The 21,400-nt window shown below is 38.2% G+C and overlaps 1 protein-coding gene across 3 annotated transcripts in view; it reads right to left on the reverse strand.

Moving 5' to 3' along the window:
- Positions 1–6,398: 6,398 nt before the first annotated feature.
- LOC110285981 (membrane-spanning 4-domains subfamily A member 4A-like) overlaps positions 6,399–21,400 on the reverse strand; it is a 181,634-nt gene continuing 166,632 nt past the window's right edge. For all 3 annotated transcript variants that reach the window (XM_085833967.1, XM_085833968.1, XM_021152451.3), the window contains 6 exons: positions 20,992–21,151; positions 18,054–18,182; positions 12,796–12,852; positions 10,881–11,039; positions 8,932–9,033; positions 6,399–6,704 (listed from right to left, as the gene is read on the reverse strand). In XM_085833967.1, coding sequence (XP_085690093.1) covers positions 6,600–6,704; positions 8,932–9,033; positions 10,881–11,039; positions 12,796–12,852; positions 18,054–18,182; positions 20,992–21,135 — 696 coding nt within the window. In that variant the 5' untranslated portion in view covers positions 21,136–21,151 and the 3' untranslated portion in view covers positions 6,399–6,599. The remainder of the gene's footprint in view (positions 6,705–8,931; positions 9,034–10,880; positions 11,040–12,795; positions 12,853–18,053; positions 18,183–20,991; positions 21,152–21,400) is intronic.

Consider the following 21,400-nt stretch of genomic DNA (forward strand, 5'->3'; position numbering starts at 1 on the left):
GGAAGAAATCATGGCAACACTTTTAGGATGTACGTTTTTCTGTTTTAAAATACAAACTATGATTATTTTGTGAAAGTTTATTAAATTATAATTATTGTCTGTATACTATTACACACACACACATATGGGTGTCTATTTATAAGCTTCAGTGGGGAAAGATGTGCCTAATCCTATAGAGACTTGATACCCCCAGGGAAGGGGGATGCCTGGGGGGGGTGGGCAGGGATCACCCTCTCAGGAGAGGAAAATGGGGTGAAGAATTCTGGAAGTGGAGATCAGGAGGGGGCTGACCATTTGGAATGTAAATAAATAAAATAATTACTTTTTTTAAAAATAAAGGAAACATGCTACTTGGGAAAAAGTTTTAAGTGTTTTTAATTTCCAGAGTATTAAGGGAAATCTTGACTTAACATCAGCTGTTTGTTAGTTCCAAGAAGTCAGCAACATACTTCCTATGCAAAGTTCTACTAATTATATAATATAATTCTACTAATTATATATATATATATATATATAAAATGATATGTACCACATAATTATATGTGGTAGTAGAATACACTAAAAAAGAAATAGTGGGTTTTGCCAAGTGGTGTAATGACAAGAGTGGCTTTTCTGTGAACACTGTAACTACTGTGTTATACAGAAAACACTATTAATCCTATATCTACAGTAAAACAGTCATAAAGCATATTCATGACTCACATAGAAATGGGTTAGCATTCAGGAGCTCTTGTCAGTGCTCAAATACATCCATTTTCTAATTTACTATTACCCTGCAGAGAAGCCCTCTTCTAAAACTCTGGATTTAGTTCAAGGTAGCTTTACTGAACCTTATGTGAATTAGCCATCTAAGGAGTGTTTACCACTCAAGCCGTGTTTCCAGTCTTAAATTATATCCAATCAAGGTGTCACCAGAAATGAGAAAATACCGACGTTTGAAATACGTTAGGTTGGAGAGTTTTCTGTCAAAGACAATGTAGTAGAAATAAGTGAGATCACAATTTCTGTGGATTTCCTCTGCTCACTAGTATTGTTTGAATGGACAAGGGTCCTTTCTTCTCATAGTCCAGATTCTGCTTTGGCATCTACAACACCATACAAATAGAGCATTAACACTCTGGAAATTTTGGGTTTAAAAAGCTACTATTTAAGAGTTTATAATATATTCTAGAATGAAAAAAATAGCATTTTCTAGACATTGTCTAGAAGATTTTTATAGACTGTAAACCCAGAAAGAGTATAGCAGAAGGAAGGCGGGGCTTCTGACATATAAATCTATGAAATAAAGTCCAGTAGAAGCAGATGCACACTGAACAATGGTATATTATCCCTCCAGCAGTTAGAACACGTTGCACACTATCACAATTCAGAGGTAACCCTTTCATTGCATATGCTTAAACAAAATACCACAGTATTATTGTACTTGTTGTTCTAAAGAGTTTGAGGCAGAAATGTATCACTGAGAAAAATTATCATCAAGTAATCCTCTATCTCCACGCAGCTTTGGAGGTAAGCATGGTAATCCAGGTTTAAGATAGAAAGGTATTTCATTGTGCAATTTTCATTTTGTTTTATTGAAACCTACAGAGAAGAGTGTATAAATGCACCTGTTGTTCTAAAGAATTTTAATGATGTGTCAATGTGTGAGCTAACCACTATGAAGCTAAGAAATTGAAACTGAACAAATTTGACCAAAAAAAAAAAAAAATTTGATCTTACCCAAATAAGAATGCCAAAGGGTTAACAAAACAACTGACAGCAACTGCTGGCAGGAGGTGTAGGAAAAGAGGAACCTTCATTCCTTGTTGGTGGGAGTGCAAACTGCTCCAACCACTGTGGAAACCAGTGTGGAGGGTTCTCAAAAAAGATAGAAATGTACCTATTATATGATCTAGCTGTACCACTGGCATACACCCAAAAGTTTGACATCCAGCTCCAGGTGCTTACTCGCCGGTGCTCATTGCTTTTCTAGTTACAGAAGCTAACAAACAACCTAAACAGCCTTCAGCTGAAAAATGGATGATGAAAATGCAGTGCACATACACTATGGAGTGACTATTCAGATGTGAAAAGAAATGAAATCATGAAATTTGGAGTAAATAGATGGAACTAGAAAAAAAATAAGAAAAAACCTCAGAGCCAGACACGTGTTCTTTCTCACTGAAGGCTTCTAGCTCCACATTTTCAGATATAAGTTAAGTCCTCCTGCCTAGTCCAACAAACTTCTGTCTGCAACAAGCAAGACCTTTACAGACAGCCACAGCCGATCAATATGCAGAGTTGTGTATTCCAGGCCAAGTGGATGCATTTACAAAATAACCTCCACACCTAAAGCTTAGGGAAATTGTGGAAGAGAGGGTGGAGATACTGTAAGAGCCAGAGGGCCGTGGATTTTTCTGTGAAATTGTGAGACATGTCAGAACCTTCACCTATAAAGTCTTAGCAGTATGACTGCATAAACACAAGCTAAACAGGGACAACAGCAATAAACATGCCAAAGTTATGGGGAAAGACCACAAAGCCAGCCCTTACATAAAGAAGAACTACAGGCAATTAAGGAATTCTGAACATGGGAGAACTATTCATCCCTAGGGAAGAAGACACCAAATGGTTATCCAATACCAAATGATCAGCCCTGAAAACATACATATAAGTAACATTATACAGACTGAGTAGGTTACATTTAGAAACATATATGTTTTATATTCATGTATATAACAACAATGAATAAAAAAGAAGTCATGAGTTTGAAAGAGATAAAGAAGAAGTATATTGGAGAGAAGGAAGAAATGCAATTATAATTACGAAAAGAAAAGAAAAATGTTATCAATAAAGATTGGTGATATAGATAGAAACAGATGATATAGATAAAAATAGCAATATGGATAGATAGATAGATAGATAGATAGATAGATAGATAGATAACTTTCCACCCAACAATCACCATCAGGAACCAACATAATGTAGATTAATTGTCTTGCAGCCCCATGCAACAAGAGACACCAGAAGAACCAAGAGGTATCTACTCTAACAAAATAAGTTACAGCCTTAATTTAGAGTTTGAAGAATGGGTGTTAGGTAAACTTTAAATGTAGTCCATTTCAGCTGGCTTAAAGTTAATTAGATCTGTATGTAAGAGGATTTAGGAACAAGCCTGGGACAGTAGTTGAAGTTTTTGTTTCTCTTGAAAACTATGAATTTTAAGTACATTGAGTCCTAAAATCCCTTTGTCACCTCTAGATGGGTTGGGCAGAGTATGGTGGCTCCTATCCCAGTTGCTTTTACTTCAGAGGCAAGATAAGTTTCCTTCTTTTTGAACTGTAAACAAAAATTTAAATCCTGGGGATAACACCTTTGTCCTTTTGTTCTCAGTAAGGAAAGAATGTTCCATGAAATTAAAGTTCTGTGCATAAATATTGTATGAAGATTCATGTTCTCAGATATAATCTGTTTTAATAGACATGGGACAAACCTTATTTAAAGTTTCTGTAGTTATTTAGTTATATATACTGTGATTACTTAAAAAAAAAAGAGACGGAGACTTGGTGTTATTGTTTTATTTGAAGAAAAAAAGTTGTTGGCATAAATTCAATTAACTATGACATAATTAACACAAATATGCCTCTACTTTACGGGACAAAAATTAAAGACAGGCAACAATCTGAAGATGAGAAAGGGACAGAAGGAGTTAAGATACAAGATAAAAGTTTTACAGAGACAACATCCTTGGCATTATTCTGTGGTATATCAACCAAGTTTCCTGAGGTTAACATAAAGCTTTAATGCTTTTTTTAAAAATGTGAAATGGGTACTTTCCATAACATAAAAGAGTAGGAACCTTAGCTGCAAAATAGTCTTTGTTTCATTGTCAAGCCAAATGCACAACCTAGATAGAGATTTCAGATATTAATAAAATCTGTAATGTATGAGAAACATGAGGAACTACTGCAGAGGGGACTTCTTCCCTCCTCTTTTACATGTATTGACAAGGACAGAGTGTCACACAGAAGCAGAACACTGCCTGCGATGGCAAGGCTGCAGGGACCAGCTTCCCAACTCCCATTTGATCTCTTAGGCTCTAATATAAAAGTAAAAAGATTTTATTTCAGCATGTGAGTATCTCTAGTCAAATCTTCTATTGGAGGTCACAAAGACTCACTGGTAGGTTACAAAACCACAGTCTGTTTGTTTCTTAGTGTATGTGTGGGGGAGGTAGGAGAGAAGCCCATAAGGCCATGAGAATGAATGGAAATAAGCAGTCTCGGGTCCTGTAGAAAGTACCAGAGACCCTGGAGATGAGAGATTCTCAGGACTCAATGGGGGTTGATCTTAGCCAAAATGCTAACATTGGGGAGAGGGTACTCTAAGAGTCCACCTACAGTAGATAGACGGGGCCTCATTATTCTCAGCCCTCCTGTCCCCACTCCAAGTGCTCTCATGTCCCTCTCATACCCTCTCAAATTATGATCCCTTTTTCTTTAATTGTTGTGATATACAATGCATCATGTATACACATACATATGTAATGTACATCTTTATTTATATACACAGATGTTTTGCTGAGTCTACAGTGAGGGTTACTCACTTAGATCTGGCAGTTCAAGTCAGGTACTGGTGTAGTTGTATGTATTCTTGAGCCTGAAGGAGAGTAATATTATAGATGTCTTCAATTTTCACCAGCACACTCTTTGTGCATGATACTTTTTAATTCCTGTTTGGGTTTTCTACATCGGAGTATATTATTTACTCATTCATATGTATATTATAATTAAAACATAATTACATTAATTTTCCTCTTCCCTCTTCTCCCCCAACCCATTCCATGTCTCCTCTCTCCAATCTTTCTGTTCTTCCTCACTCTCTCTGATTCACAGTATCTTTTTCATTGATTATTATTATTTTTGTAATAATGTATCATAAATATATAGACACAATGTGTCAAGTCCATTCAGGGCTGCTTGCATGTATGTGATTTCAGGGCTGACCACTTAGCATTGGCTAACTAATTAGGGGCTCATCCCTGGAGAAAACTAATTGTCCCTTTCTTGACAGTCATCAGTTGCTGTCAAGAGCATTTTTGTGTGTGGTGGCTTGTGTGCCCCTTTTGGATTAATGCAGGTCTTTAGCAGGAAATCACAATTTCTGTGAACTCATGACTGTAACAGCCCTGTCATGTCTAGAAGCCTCTATTTTGCCTCAGCTCTCAGAGACTTCTGGCTCTTACAGTCTCCTCCTATTACTTTCACAATGTAGGAGGGAGAGTGATATAGTGTGATGTCCCATTTATGTTCTTTCTTTTCTGCACTTTGACCAATCGTGAGTCTCCCTATCAATCACCATCCACCAGACAAAGATGGGAAAGGGTAACAGAATGGATGTGATATGACTTCAGAATGTGAGCATTGCTGGGGGAAGAGGGCTAGGCAGGTGGTCAGGAAGCAGGGAAAGAGAGTGGAGAGAAAAAGAAAAAACATTATGTATGAAAGTGCTGCAACAAAGCCCACTACTTTGTATGCTAATTTTTAAAATGCATAAATAAACTTTTGAGAGACAATATGCCCCAATCAGAGCACTGGTGGTCTTACCTGTGTACTACCAATTCTGACTACAGGACTGTGAGCTCAGCTGTATTATTAGCCAGTCCCTGAAGAGAGGCATGAGGCACAGAGGAATTTTGCTGTGTATTTCTGTGGTTTTCAGATGTACAAATGAAAAAGATGAGATTCTTAGGAAGAAAGCTCATGGTATGATGTGTCAGAAGTCCCCCCCAATCTTTACTATTTTGCTATACTTCCCAACCTTATAACTTAGATTATTTTCTCTAACATCATAGGTAAATGGAAAGTAGTTAGCACACAGGTGCCATACTTGTAGCTTAATTTTGTTCTGCAACCAAAAATAAAACACACTTAATGCATATCTAACCAATATGCATAGTCATATATTAACATACATGGTATCAGGTAGGAGTTTAATTGGGTATCATCCTGATTAGAAAGGAGAGGGAGATTAAAAATAGGTTAAATCTCTATCTACATGTGTTGAAATACACTCACTTGGACAGAGGCGAACACTGACTTTGCTATTCTGTGCTACATTTTTTGTGGCACAAAGGAAGTATGACAGAAAGGAGAAACAAAATTCATGTTTCTGTACATCTCAAAGGAAAAAAATACACCTCCAAATTTGTTATTTAAAAAACCCTAAAGTTGGACAAACAGAGCATTAGACAAAGTAGCAGAAGTGTGCAGATGTGGTCTGTGTGAAAAATATTATGTGTTTTAAGCCATTTCATCTGTTTACTTTAAAACCTTCTTTGCTTATTTAAAACACTTTTAGAATGTCCTAAGGATGAATAAAAACATTTTCAAGTATTATTTAGCCAGTAAATGGTTGGTTTATTTATTACATTCTGATACTCTTTAGGGGGAGCCAGTGGAATAATCTGCCAACTTCCTGGTGAAACATGAGAATGTCATTTCAACCACACACTCACACTCACACACACACACACACACACACACACACACACACACATGCATATACAGACATCGGAGTTGGATTCTTGTGTTTTCCCATATATGCTTCTTGATAAATAATCAGTGCATATTCTCTTGGTGTTCTGGTGGCATCAATCCACTTTGAAGTGTTACAGGATTTGCTGTCTCTGCCTTGGTAGGATTTGATGGCATAATTATCATGACCTGTAAAGTTAATCAAGTATTGTTGCATCATTCACAGATCCTAAGGGATTCCTTCTCTTATCCACATATTATCACCATTACCAATGTTCACCCTGTCACTACACATATGAATCTCATATCAATCACAGGGATTTCTCAGGCATTCTTTGATCAGGCTATACCTAGGACACAATGAGTTGAGGAATTTTGCCCTTTAGAAGCTTTCCAGCTGTTGTTGAGTTCTTTTCCCAAAGTAATTTCCTAGAGTGATGGAAGCAACATATACAAATCATGACATGGTTGCCAGATGTAAAGCACTATGATGACCAGACTGGTCCAAAGTGGCAGGAGGCATGCTGACAGCAAGGAGAAGTCTCATCCTTCTTCTACAAAGCCATGTGACATGGAGCTTGATAGGAATGGTTGAAGATTCCAGAGAACATGAGACCTTCATTATATGTTACATGTCGTTACATGTCTAGACTCAGAAAGACTGGGGAGATCAGCTTTACTACTATTATAGAGTTCATAAGAAGCACAGACTTCCATACAGTGAGCAAAGGGACTCTAGCCAGCTCAAGCATAGCAAACATGGCTCTGGCAGGCCTTGCCTGTCTTCCCTATTTTCTCTGTCTTGTTAAAACTGTTAGATTACATTCCTGAAGTTAGCCACCATGGCCCACTCCCTTATTTGGTCACTTTCTCCCCCTGAGACTGATTACCAAGGTCCAGCTATTAAAGTAAAAGCTCCCTTTGGCTCACCCAATTAAATTAAACATCTCATCCCAACATGGCATTTCCCTCTTTACCTTTATAAACAGCCATTTTCCTATAGAGCACATCTGTCTCCAGAGGCAGTACTTTGCCTCCTCCCCTCAATATAAATACCCCTTACCCTTCTGCATTGTTCCCTTCCCCTTCTTTCTTGTCCTCTATCTCTTGTCTTTGTGTATTAGTCACTGTCTTTTGTCTCTCTGGGACAAATACATCTGCTTTTGTGCTGAGTGCTTGGTCTCGGGGTGTCTAGAGACAATACATATCCTTTCAGTAAATATGAAGGTCTGAAGGGTATGAAGGAATTGCCTGTACCCAAAAGCTTCATCACTCAGTGAAATCACAAAAACTTCAATAATACCCAAGAAACTGAAAACTCTAGGACCTTAAATTGCAAACCCATTATAAGCTTTGTTATGATGTAGTCCAATGTTGTTCTTTAGGTTGAGCCTGTGGGCATATAAATGTGGTGTTTCCTGGAAGCAACCAGAAAGGGATGAAAGGATATAGATGAGCACAAAGTGATCTTATCATTTTATTATCAGTTGATTATTGGATGTGAGTCCTGTCCATCCCTGGGCTTGAGAACAATGAGACTATTGAGCAGCTATGAGGCTTTATTGGCCTCTAACTTGTTCAAGATACTTAAGGAACACAATAGTCATACGCTTGTTCTTGCCTACTTCTCTGTATCTTCTCCCATTCCCCACTTTGTGAGATCATCTTTCTCATCAGCAGCCAGAAGGATCTCCAAAAAGTCTTAGGGTAAGACAATGTCCAAGTGGGTAGCCAGTGACAGAGAAGTCTTATCCCTAATGTTTCTTCAGTAGCCAGGGAAGGCTGCTATGATTTTTTTAAAAAGTGAGGTAAACTTGGCACCATTTATGGACTTCTAAGATGTGAATTGTTCTTTGGTCTGGACTCAAAGGGGACATTACTTTCAATAGAATGGTAAACTGTACTGTTTTGATTATAATAAAAAAAAAATACTACATGGCTCTCAGTGGCCCTCTTGTGATTCTCCCCCTTGAGTATGAATGAGACCTGTGAATAGAACTGAATATCATTCCTGTAAGCCACAGATCAGTTGACTTTGAATCAATTAACAATGACAATATTCTAGATGAAACTTTGCAAGTTGTGTGAAACTAAAAAAACTCAAGACATTGGTTCCTCTGGTATCTTCAAAGAAGTACACGGTCATAATTTCTATATTGCACAGGATATGAATTGTGCTTCGTGACTATATAATCTGAAGCTTCAGGGGATCCCACAGATCAATCCAACTGCATAAACATAATCTTATGAGTCTCTGAAAAGAAAACTCAGGTAAACAATAAGCTATGCCCATACTTCACCCATTGAAACTGAGAGAGAGCTAGTGAGAATTAGGTTAAGCTTCTTTGTTTGTGTGATTTATTACAGAGTGATAGAAACCATGAAGAGACATATTCAAATTAAAGTGAAAACTTACCCCACCAGGGTTACAACACATCACCCTGCATCCAAAGGCAGAGAGGGATATTCCTATGCAGAATTCCAGCACACTTAAAACGACTACCACAATATCCAGACCCTGCCAACAATTCATAATACAGGCATGTGAGGAGTGAGAATTGCATGTTCTAAACATTTTTACACTGAAAGGATGGAGGCATGGCCCAAGAGTCTAGGAACATGGCTCCTGGTCCAGCCTTATCCTTAGTCAGTTCTTGGCTTTCCAAGTGGCTCATATTCTGTCACTTCTTGTAGTACATGTATTGGTTTAAGCCCTATGAAACTGTGACCTTTTTAGGTCACTTGTAGCTTATTCTTGCTACTTTCACACGGTACAGTTCAGTTGTTTCACGCTGTAATATCTCTACCTGCTCTTTCTTAAAAAGAACTCATTTTACCTGACCTCTTTGTTTACAATGACATGCTTCGTAATGTATCTTTTTCTCCAAAGAGGATGAAAGCTTCTTGAATTAAGAGAGCTGGTTTTATTTTTAAATCTCCCAGTACTAACCCTGAGATCTTGTGTAAATTATATATCTCAGAGCGTTGGGGTATGGTTTAGTAGATAAATTCTTTTTGTGCAATCACTGGGACCAGAGGTCAGATCTGTAGCACCTGCATAAATGTCAGGTAGGGATGATGGCATGCATGCATTCAATCCCCAAGTGCAGACAGGGGACAAGAAGAATTCTTGGAACAAGAAGAATCGCTAGACAAACTTCATCTTGAGAGTTGTGGGTTAAAATAAGAGATTCTACCTTAAAGTAGAGAGCAATCAAGAAAGATTTTGGCCTACACACACACCACACACACACACACAAGAGACAGGCAGACAGAAACATGCATATATTTGTGTGTATTGGCACAGACACTCAAAAGATCATGCACATCACACCCAAACAAAACATTCAACAACAACAAAAAAAAAAAAAAAATGTGTGCGATTCAAGGTTGTTGAATGATGCCACTGGTGGCCAGGTAGGAATATACTTGGCACTTTAAGCTTAATGAGGCCCTTCCCTATGGAGGTCCTCTGGCTTAAGATCAAGCAGCACAGACACAAAATAAGACTTACACAATTCAGAAGACTTTATGACCTTAACAAGAAGGTGGCTGGTTGAGATGAATGAAGAAAGCACCTGCAGAGCTTACAGCAAACCAGGGCTATTCTAAGCATTAAGTATTGTGTGACCTCACAGGCCTCATGACCAAGAAACCCATCCTACACAGCTGTCAGTCCCAGAGCTGTGTTCGTATCATTGCACCCTGGATGTCTACAAGGTAACAAACAGATCTTCAGAAATAGAAAGCTAGATTCTTAATCAGAATAAATACATAAAAGAGGTGAGTTATAGGCAGGAAATTCCAGAATGTATCTTTGCCAGTTTCTCAGTGGCTTTGGAAAACTGTTCCACCCACTAAACATTTGTATCTCATTTTAACTGAGTGGCTGGAGATTGAATTGCTTACCATAAAGACTTTTTAAATGTTCTAGGAGGTAATTAGTTATCAGTGTCCCTTATGCAATTGTTTTGGTGTAAATAAATGGGGCTCAAGAGTTTAACTTAAATTAAAATAAGGACAATGCCATTTATTCTGCATAAGGAATAAGGATGTTGATTTCCTATATTTACCTGAATTTTTCTTTCTTTTGATCTCATTGTACACAGGAGTGTGGATGTAAGATGTGACTCTCATTCCTAAATAAACGATTACTCTATTTCTTGATGGTTTCTAACTTCTCAAGGCGATTCTAGAATCACCACACAGTATTGTCCACTCTTTGTTGGGTTATATTTAAGTCCTTTTCAAACATCATGTGTTCTCTCAAGCAACCACTCCTGAGGCATGTTACTCCTGGCTTCCTCTGAGACAGTTTGCACAGTGTGCTTCAACCATAACTCCATGAAAAAAGAAACTACGCACCATTAAAATGGACAAGGTCATGCGACAGCCTTCTGATGAACCTCTATATGTACAGTAATATACATGGAAAGAATAAATGCCTGGGCTCACTGAGCTGATTACGATCCCCGAGAAGGCAAACACGGAGCTGGTAATGTTCAAGCCTAGGCTGCTTCGAACCTAGAAAGGAATGAAATTGATTAATCCACTATCCACAAGTCTATCCCTACATATCAGTTTAAACTCTTCAATTCTTACATATTTCATGCTCATTATTTTGATGACTTCAAAGGTTTCTTAATTTGCCTCTACCATTATTTCCAATTTAAAGCTCTTGTTAAAATAAAAATGTGAATTTCATCTCTTTCAGATTATCCCTACAGACACATGAAGCTGAAAATGTGGGGGCTTTTTGGAGACTCCCTTGTGTCATGTGATTTAAAAAAACACTGTCATATGAGAGGATTTTTTGTTGAAGCAGACACATGAGAGAATGTTTTGTTGAGAACAGCCACGTGGTGTTTTTTTGAAAGCTAATTTAAAAAATGGGCATATGACGTTCTGCTAGAGTGGATGCGTGAGAGAACACATGATGTTTGAAAAGGGTTTAAATATAACCCAACAGACAGTGGAGAATACTGTGAGGTATTGGTTTGTCTTGTCATTCTTTGTTGGACTTTGTTGATGCTGGTCTTTGCTGATGATGCTATGTTGTATTGGTTTGCCTTATTATTTTTGTTGATTATCGTTTGTTGTGACTTTAAAAAAAAACATAAGCCTATGTGAAATATCATCAAAATCTCTCCTAGAGGGGATTTCAAAATGACTATACTTTGAAAATAAGTATTTATTTAATTTTGGATGTGTGTGCCTGTAGAGCTCAAAGAATTGTTGGAGTTAGCTCTCTGCTCCCACCATGTTAGAGGTAGGATGTCTTCTTTTTATTTCTGAATCTGTACAGCCCAGCTAGCCACCTATGTGTCCTGAGGCTCCAACTCAGGTTGTCATGGCAATCACCTTTACCTCTGAGCCATCTTTCTGGGCTGTCTATTATACATCTGCTGCAGATCTCTGTGTGCCTCTTACCTTCCTCTGCTACAAGATTCTCTGACCTCTACTGCGTGGATAAATGCCCTGACCTCTTGTGGCCCTGCACATTTTGCACATTTCCTTCTCTGCTGTTTATTCTTTTCTTCAATTCTCTTTTATGAGAAACAAAACTTTGCAGGAAAGTGTGAGTGGTTTGGTGAGGATGCAGCATGACAAGTAGAAAGTAATAGTCACATGTAGCAACAAGCTAGGGACAAAGATATAGAAACGTGCTAATTGCACTCTAGAGTTCGATGTTTCTCTTTTGAATAAGGATAATGCAAATGTGGTCCTAACTACTGTCAAGTTTACTGAGATCTTGGTTTCAGGTTGTTTTGTTTTGTTTTTGCTTTTGTTTGTTTTATTTGTTTGTTGGTTTGTTTTGTTTTGACTTTGTGACAGATATCCAAGCATGTTATATTTTAAATTTGTCTCTGCCTGAGAAATAACTCATTGTGAACTTCCTTTCTTGAATATTCAAAATCTGGATATAGTGAGAATACACACTCTGATCAATTAGTCAATAAATATTATGTCAATCAAATGTTTAGAGTCATGATCCTGGGCATGATCAGTTAACATCAATGTAGATTTGATTCACACAACCATTCTTGACTTTTCTTCTGAATTCTTCCCATTGTTGTATCACAATATCCACCCTCGTGTCAGGACTTAGCCACTTTTTTTCGCTAAAAGTTTTAACAGAAAGATTCTTCTAGGTGAAATGCAAACTCAGACTTTGTGTCTTAGATGTTAAGAAATATTTTTTTTCATATCCTGGCAGAACAGATACTTTGATTATAGCCCTCTTCTTTTGATATCAAAATAACATAAAAAAAAACCTCACCAAACCTTTTGTAGTTCTTCTTCCTGCTGCAATTGAAAATGACCCTGAAATAATAAACTAGAAATAAAAGGGAAAATTCAGGTTAAAATACTGTATATATTATTGGAAATTACAACATGTTGAAACCTACCCCTAAGTTTGATATCTTAAAAGAACTATAGAAGAAAGGGAAGTTTCTTTTTTTTTTTCCTAGAAAACAGGAAAATTCTATCAGACAGGTCTCTGGTACAATTCATCAATATTTTCAATTCTTTGACAATTCTATGCATATGTATATATATATGTATATATATGATATATATAATGATGGTCACTTTACCTCTCCACCTCATTATCATTTTTCTGCTCCCACTGAAGCTCTTTGTTCCAATAATTTTAAATATACGAACACACACACACACATACACACACACACACACACGCCAGTAATACTAGTAAGACAGTGAGAGAGCCCTGTGACATGAATTTCTAAATTTCTAAAAGTGAGTACTATTTATGTGACAGCAAAATTTAAAGATTTATTAAAACCAAGAAAGAGATTAAATGCTATTACCATTTAAAATAGCTATTATAATCCATTTGGCCTATTCAATCACCTAGCCAAAGGAAAATCTCTCAGGAGTTTGGACTTATTTTAAGCCATGCTAAAGAAATAGAAGTAATTATACTTTTAATAGTATCCTGTGCTTTTCCTTCCCAGAATTCTGACCCTCCAAGTGCAGTTTCTAGAGGCTACCATGTAGGTCAACTGTCCACTTTTCCAAGTCCTTGCTTAGGAATGACTTCTGTTCTTACCTCTTTGTCTCCTTTCTGCATACTGACCAGAGCTGAAATAGGTTTTTTAATTTGTTATTTTGGGCTTCCTGCTTTTTCTCTAAAATATCTCTCACACTGTATGGCTGCTTGGCATTACATGGCTGCCATCCATACAAACTTAACTCAGGTAGTAAGGATTTTTATTTCCTCCTTCGTTCTCTCAACAACTACTGGGATCCTCAAAGTGCCTTTCCTAGGATTTTACTTCTGACCTGAAAAAAAATTGTTCTTGGGTTTAAAAAAAGAAGATAAAATAACTACTAAATGGTATAAACAAAAGACAGCAGAAGGAAAAAATAACTATTTTAGGGATAATGTCTAGTATATTTGGGGGTCCATTGGGTTCTTTCAGCTAGGAAAGTGTCAGCACATTTAGACTCACCTACTTCACACGTCCTCTGTATAGGTTTTTAAGGTAGCTTTTGTATGCTAAGTATTAAATGAAAATAAACAAAACCAAGATAGTGGTTTCTTTTGATGATGTATCAAGCAACATAATTATTTGGGAAAGATGTTTTGACTGTAAGGGTCAAAATAGCAATTATTTAGATATTAATATAATTTATAGTACCAACATATAAACTGTCACTTAAAACTAGTGACTAAGCATTCAGTAAGGCACAGAATATTCAATTTATTTTGTTCATTCGCCTATGAGTTTCATAGAAGGACAAAGAGTAAACTACAGATATGAATCACAACTGGTACAAGTTAGTGATAGCAAATACTTCACCCTTGTTAATAATTTGTTTGAAAAAAAAGAAAGAGAACATGTCTGAGAAATGAGATATTTTAACAAGTCAGGTTGCTCTACCAGCAACACTCACTGAGTCGTTTGCACCACTAAATTAAACAACACTGGAAATGATAAGTCACTGGCCTTCATCTTGTGAAGGAATTAATGTTGACAATGTCCAATTTATTCTGGTCTGAGTTATGGTTACATAGTACTACAGTATATCTTCATTGATACATATTAAAATTTTAAACTACCTGTGGTATTTATACTATCATTGCTGTGCTATATATGAGTCAAAGACATTTTTTTCTCAAAGTTGTAGAAATGCTTGATAGGAAAGGATTCCATGGGATATTGGCCAGGGAGACCAGGGAAGCTTCCAAAAACAATGCAGGCTACTGTGTTTGTTCCTAGATATACACCAAAATTAAATAGTAACAGTCTGTTGTTGATGATACCAAGAGAAAATCCAGACTGATTAAGTCAAGTAGGAGAGGAGTTTGAGCCAGAACAACTGAGTTGAACCAGTTCAGAAAGAACTAAAAGCCCCTTCCGGCTGGCACCATCTGCTGGGGCAGATTGCCAACTCGTCCACTCCCCTGAAGACTTCACAGTCTACAGGCATCCCAGGAGATCCGCTGCTCACAGGGAAACTGGTAAGAACCCTCCTGAAGTTCCACAGCTGCCGCTGGGAGCCTATCCCACAGTCAAAAACTCTGACCTATAATTGTTTCTGTCTAAAAGAACTGCAGAGACAAAAATAGAGAAGAGCCTGAGGAAAAGGAGGTCCAGCAACAGGCCCAAGGTGGGATCCAGCTCAGGGGGAGGCCCCAAGGCCTGACACTACTACTGAGGCTATGGAGTGCTCACAAAAAGGAGCTTATCATGACTGCCCTCTGAAAGACTCAACAAGCAGCTGAAAGAGTCAGATGCAGATATTTATACCCAACCAATGGACAGAAACTGCTGACCCCTGTGATTGAATTAGAGAGAAGTTGGAAGGAGCTGAAGAGGAGGGCAACCCTGTGAGAGGACCAGCAGTCTCAATTAATCTGGACCCCCGAGATCTTTCAGACACTGGACCACCAATCAGAGAGCATATACATATATGTGAGGCCCCCAACACATATGCAGCAGCCAGGTCATAGAAGATGCACCTAACCCTCAAAAGACTGGAGGTCCCAGGGAGTGAGAGGTCTGGTGGAGTGGGAGTGGTGGGATATCCTCGTGGAGACGGTGTGGGGGAGAAGGTATGGAAGAGGAACAGTCAAAGATTGAACTGGGAGGCCAATAAAATCTGGAGCGTAAAAAAAAAATTAAAAAAAAAAAAAAAAGAAGACTGGATTTCACCTGGTAGCCCAGGCTGGCCTGAAACGAATAACAGTATTATTTCCCAAGTGCTGTGAGCTATTAGAAGCATCTTTAACATTTTTTTCAAATTATTTGGTAATTTCATACTGATAAAATGTACTAAGATCGTATCCACCCTTTCCAACTCCTCTTTGGCTCCCCATATGTGTATCCCATCAAGTAAACTGCATTGATTATTTTTTAGGACATTTTAGGTTCACAGAAAATTTGAGCATAAAATACTGGTTTCCTATATGGGGCAAAAGTGTTCCCACACTTGTACAACCTCCCCGACTGTGACATTATATGCTGCAGTGATGCAATGTGACAATAAATGTCAGTGATGTATCATTATTACCCAACACACAGAGCTTACATTAGGCTCCACTCTTGGTGTTGCACATTCTATAGATTTTGATGGGTATATGATAACCTGGGTATATGTAACCTTCCATTACAGTACACAGAATAGTTTCCCTGCTCTGAAAATCCTCACTATTTTGACTGTCTAGCTACTTCTACCGATTGCAGAATCCAGATGCTCTTTTGGAATCCCCCAGGCCTTCGGTACCAGGCTTATAACTTCTGAGACAGCCAGTCCAACAGACTGGGCAGCTACCAGATTCTCAGCCTCTCCAGTGTGAAGACAGACACTGTTGGGCTACCCAAACTATATCATAGAAACCAATCTAATAATATCCTTTTAATGTATATTCATTCTCTTGGTTGTGTTTCTTCTGTTTCTATATAGATGACTATTACTTGATTTGCTCTCTGACTTCACTGTTTTTAACTGATCCAAAATATGTTGTTGATGTTTTTGTTTGTTCAAGCTTTACTTACTTAGTGATTTTTTTCATGTATTCATCATTTGGCCTGTTTCAATAAAGTAGTAACTTCTAAGGTATGCTCATGCTGAAATGGAAACTGGGTGTCTTTTCATGCTGATTGTTAGCTGCTTATGAGGCATCCAAATGGATCTAGCCCTCTAAGATACCAAAGGAGCCTCCTGTGGCTTCCAATAAAGATAATAGTATGTCAGACAAAGAAAGAAAGAACTAGAAAGGATGGGTTTATTCAGCATAAGTCTCAAAAGCTGAAAACTTTCTAGGCTTAGATTAGATTGTATAGAGGCTGGAAGTTTCCAGGACTAGGCCTAGGTTAGTAGACAGAAGCAATGAGCCTCTCAGATAACAGGAAAATCGAAGTTGCTTTTACACCTGAGGAACAGATACATTGATGAATCAGGGAAAGACTTGAATGTGACAGAGTGAGGATATGCTGAACAAGAGAGAGAGACAGAGAGAGAGAGAGACAGAGAGAGAGAGAGAGAACTCAAGAGCAGCATAGAGTTGGACAGGCTGTACAGTGGAGAACAGCATAGAAGTATACAAACAGTACAGTGGAAGAGAGTACTGTGCAAGAATACAGTAGAGTTGATGGAGACAGTACAGAGTTTGGGGATACTGTACAGTGTGGTGCAGCTCAGTTGATGGAGACAGTACAGAGTTTGGGCATACTGTACAGTGTGGTGCAGCTCAGTTGATGGAGACAGTACAGAGTTTGGGGATACTGTACAGTGTGGTGCAGTTCAGTTGATGGAGACAGTACAGAGTTTGGGGATACTGTACAGTGTGGTGCAGCTCAGTTGATGGAGACAGTACAGAGTTTGGGGATACTGTACAGTGTGGTGAAGTTCAGTTGATGGAGACAGTACAGAGTTTGGGGATACTGTACAGTGTGGTGCAGTTCAGTTGAGTGGAGTTTAGTTCAGGAAGTTCAGGACGTTTCTGGAGTTTAGAGGCAATTTTTCCAATCAGAGCAGTTTAGTGAGAAGAGGAATGAATCAGCTTGGAAAGGAGTTTTTAGCCAGAATAGCTGAGCTGAACTACCCAGACAATGTTCAGAAAAAAACTAGAAAAGGTGAGTTTATCCAGCAGTAAGTCTCGAAGGCTGAAAACAGTTTAGACTTAGGTTAGCAGATGGAAGCTGGAAGCTGAAGCCTTCAAGATCTGGGCTTGTAAAACATTAGATTGTACAGAGGCTATAAGCTTCAGGCATGGGCATAGGGATAGCTAGAGCAGACAAATACCTTGGGCTCACCCCAAGCTGTGTATTCCTATAGCTCTCATCTCATCCCTTCCTCTGGAGAAATAAAAACATTTACAAGGGGGAAGATAAAGGCACAGTGTACTATATACAAATATTTTATAACCTATTTTAAAATTTTAAAATGAGATAAGAGCCCACAAATAAATAAATTAATAGATAAATAGATAATTAATTAATTAGTTAAAAATCTTAAGAATAATGTTATGCTAGACTCAATTACATCATAAGATATGCAACTCACCATTAGGGACCCCCAAATTGGGTATCCTATGTACACTGAAGAAGGGGGTATTTCACCGGTCGACACAGTGGCAATTATCATCATAATTCCTATGCTGAGGTTCATGATGGCGATTACAATCTGCACAATCTAGAGGTGGCAGGAAAGAAATAAGAACAGATCATTTACCAAAAATGTGTGCCCATGTCATCACTTGCACAACCACTAAGGAGCTGGCATTCTCTATCTTCGATACACTAAGATGAAGTTCTGGTTAATCTTCTCTTGTTTTGTTTTGGGGTTCGTTATGGTTTGTTGTTGTTGTCCATATAGGTGTGGATATAATAACTTATCAAAATTACCCTAGAGAAAGTCTATCATTATGCTAATAATTTTACAGTTGGAAATAATATTCCAAAACCTGCCCAAAGATGCATTTTCTGATACTCAAGATGATACTTCTACAGCTGCCCTCCTTAGCCAAGTGTCAGACAAGAGTGACCCAGAAGTAAATATTTACTCTGAGAAATAACTTGAAGGAATGTAATTAGAAATTGAGTGGAGAAAAAGGAGAGTAAATAGAGCATTGCCTGGAATCTGGGATCCGAGGAATGGGAAGTGTAAATAAAGTACCCTGGGAAACGGGAGAGTCTGTGACTGGAGACATGGCTCAGCGGTTAAGTGTACACACTGCTCTTGCAGAAGCCAGAATCCTGTTCCCAGCACCCACATCTGAAGACTCAGATTGACTGGAAACTCTGAGAAGCTGATGCTCTCTTCTGGATCCCATAAGCAGCCCAACACACACACACACACACGCATACACACACTCACGCACACACACACACAAGTAAATTTGTGTTTAGAATATAGTTATTATATAACAAATAGTCTAACTATACTAAAATAGATACAAAAATAATAGAAAATTCTAAAAACTTCTCACCTTCATACACTACACGCATACACACACTCACGCACACACACACACAAGTAAATTTGTGTTTAGAATATAGTTATTATATAACAAATAGTCTAACTATACTAAAATAGATACAAAAATAATAGAAAATTCTAAAAACTTCTCACCTTCATACACTAATAAAACTCAAAATTCCTGTAATTTATATTATAGTCTCTAAAACTTGACGCTCAGCCTGGGTATCTACATCATGAGTTCCAAGCCAGCATAGGGTACATAGAAATTGTAGAGCCACAGGAACACCCATCACTGCTGTTTGAAATACTCAAGATGACACAGTCCCATGTATCAGGCATCAGCTTTGAAAACTAAATGCAGTTTTGTAAAATGCTAGGGTTCAGATTGTCGCACAGAGGTTCAGCCACAGGAAACGTGGTCCCAGAGTGGCAATGTTGAGGTAGTGGAAACCTTAAAAGGCAAGTGCACTGGCTAGATTTATGTCAACTTGACACAGACTATAGTCATCTGAGAGGCCGAAACCCCATTTAGGAAATGCCTCTATAAAGTCAGGCTGTAGGCAAGCCTGTAGAACATTTTCTTAGTGATCAATGGGGAAAGGCCCAGACCATTGTGAGTGGTGCCAACCCTAGGATGGTGGTTCTAGCTTCTATAAAAAAGCAGGCAGGGATCCATCCCATAATTAGCCTCCAAACGCTGACACCATTGCATACACTAGCAAGTGTTTACTGAAAGGACCCTGATATAGCTATCTCTTGTGAGACTAAGGCCGGGGCCTAGCAAACACATAAGTGAATGCTCACAGTCAGCTCTTGGATGGATCACAGGGCCCCCAATGGAGGAGCTAGAGAAAGTATCCAAGGAGCTAAAGAGATCTGCAACCCTGTAGGTGCAACAACATTATGAACTAACCAGTACCCGGGAGCTCTTGACTCTAGCTGCGTATGTATCGAAAGATGGCCTAGTTGGCCATCACTGGAAAGAGAGGCCCATTGGACTTGCAAACTTTATATGCCCCAGTACAGGGGAACACCAGGGCCAAAAAGTGAGAATGGGTGGGTAGGGGAGTGGGGGGGAGGGTATGGGGGACTTTTGGGATAGCATTGGAAATGTAATTGAGGATAATACATAATAAAAAATATTTATTAAAAAAGAAAGAAAGAAAGAGAGAGAGAGAAAGAGAGAAAGAAAGAAAGAAAGAAAGAAAGAAAGAAAGAAAGAAAGAAAGAAAGAAAGAAAGAAAGAAAGAAAGAGAAAGAAAGAAAGAAAGAAAGAAAGAAAGAAAGAAAGAAAGAAAGAAAGAAAGAAAGAAAGAAAGAAAGAAAGAAAGAAAGAAAGAAAGAAAGAAGCAGGTTGAGAAAGCCATGGGATGCAAACCAGTAAGCAGCACCCCTCCATGGCCTCAGCATCAGCTCCTGACTGCAGATTCCTGCTCTGTTTGGGTTCCTTTCCTGTCTTCCTTCAGTGATGGATTACAATGCAGACATGTAAACTTTCCTCCCAAACTTGCTTTTTGGTCATGGTGTTCTGTTGCAGCAATAGAAACCCTGATTAAGAAAAATCAAGGAAGATAATAGTTCTAGAATTATGGATTGAATATGAAATTTTCACACAGACTCACTGTGGAACCCTTCGATCGCCAGGTAAGGGTGCTATTTTGGAAAGTTCTGGAAATTTTACAGAGGTGGTTTAGTTGGAAGAAGTAGATCACTCACTGAGGGTGCATGCAAGTGGTTAAAGGTAGATATCATTTTTGCCCTTGCCTATGTCTGCAAAATGTTTTTGTATATCATTCAGGATACATTATGGATATTGCTTGCTGGCTTTTAGCCAGATTTACAATGCAAATGAATATCAATTAAGATAATATGTTACTTTTCAGAAGCTAAGTTCTACAAATTAAACACTAATGACTCCAAGACCATTGGTTGCATAATGAAACTAGCAGGACACCATGGTTGGTGTTACAGTGGTCATCTGTGGATTTGTAGCACTGTTGTTCTCTCAGGATCAACATACCCCAAGGATTTTGGGTTCTCCCTTCAAGAACTTCTCTGTCATTCTTTTCCATGAATGCGAATTCACATATAAAGGTTGTCCATTCTGCTGTGCCCCATAACCAGCTTCCAATGCAGTCTGTTCTGTTCCTTGTATGACTAACATGGCAGCAGAAACAATGCTAGAAGAAGAAATATAATTTAGGGTGAATTCCTCGGAACAGGGACTGGGGAGTCTAAATACAATATAACACAAAGATACAAACTGTCAAAAGAAGGAATGTGGATAGGATTGAGTTACATATGCTAGAACCTACAAATCAAGGAAACTTCATGCTGTCATTCTAGTTAATGATATATTATTAACCAACACTTGTGTATTCCGAACTTGATTATATTATACCCGTGAACTATTTACATTCATATTTCTC

The sequence above is a fragment of the Mus caroli genome, unplaced genomic scaffold (genome assembly GCF_978045245.1).
Source record: "Mus caroli unplaced genomic scaffold, Mus_caroli_1 scaffold_20, whole genome shotgun sequence".
In the NCBI taxonomy this organism is placed as follows: Eukaryota; Metazoa; Chordata; class Mammalia; order Rodentia; family Muridae; genus Mus; species Mus caroli.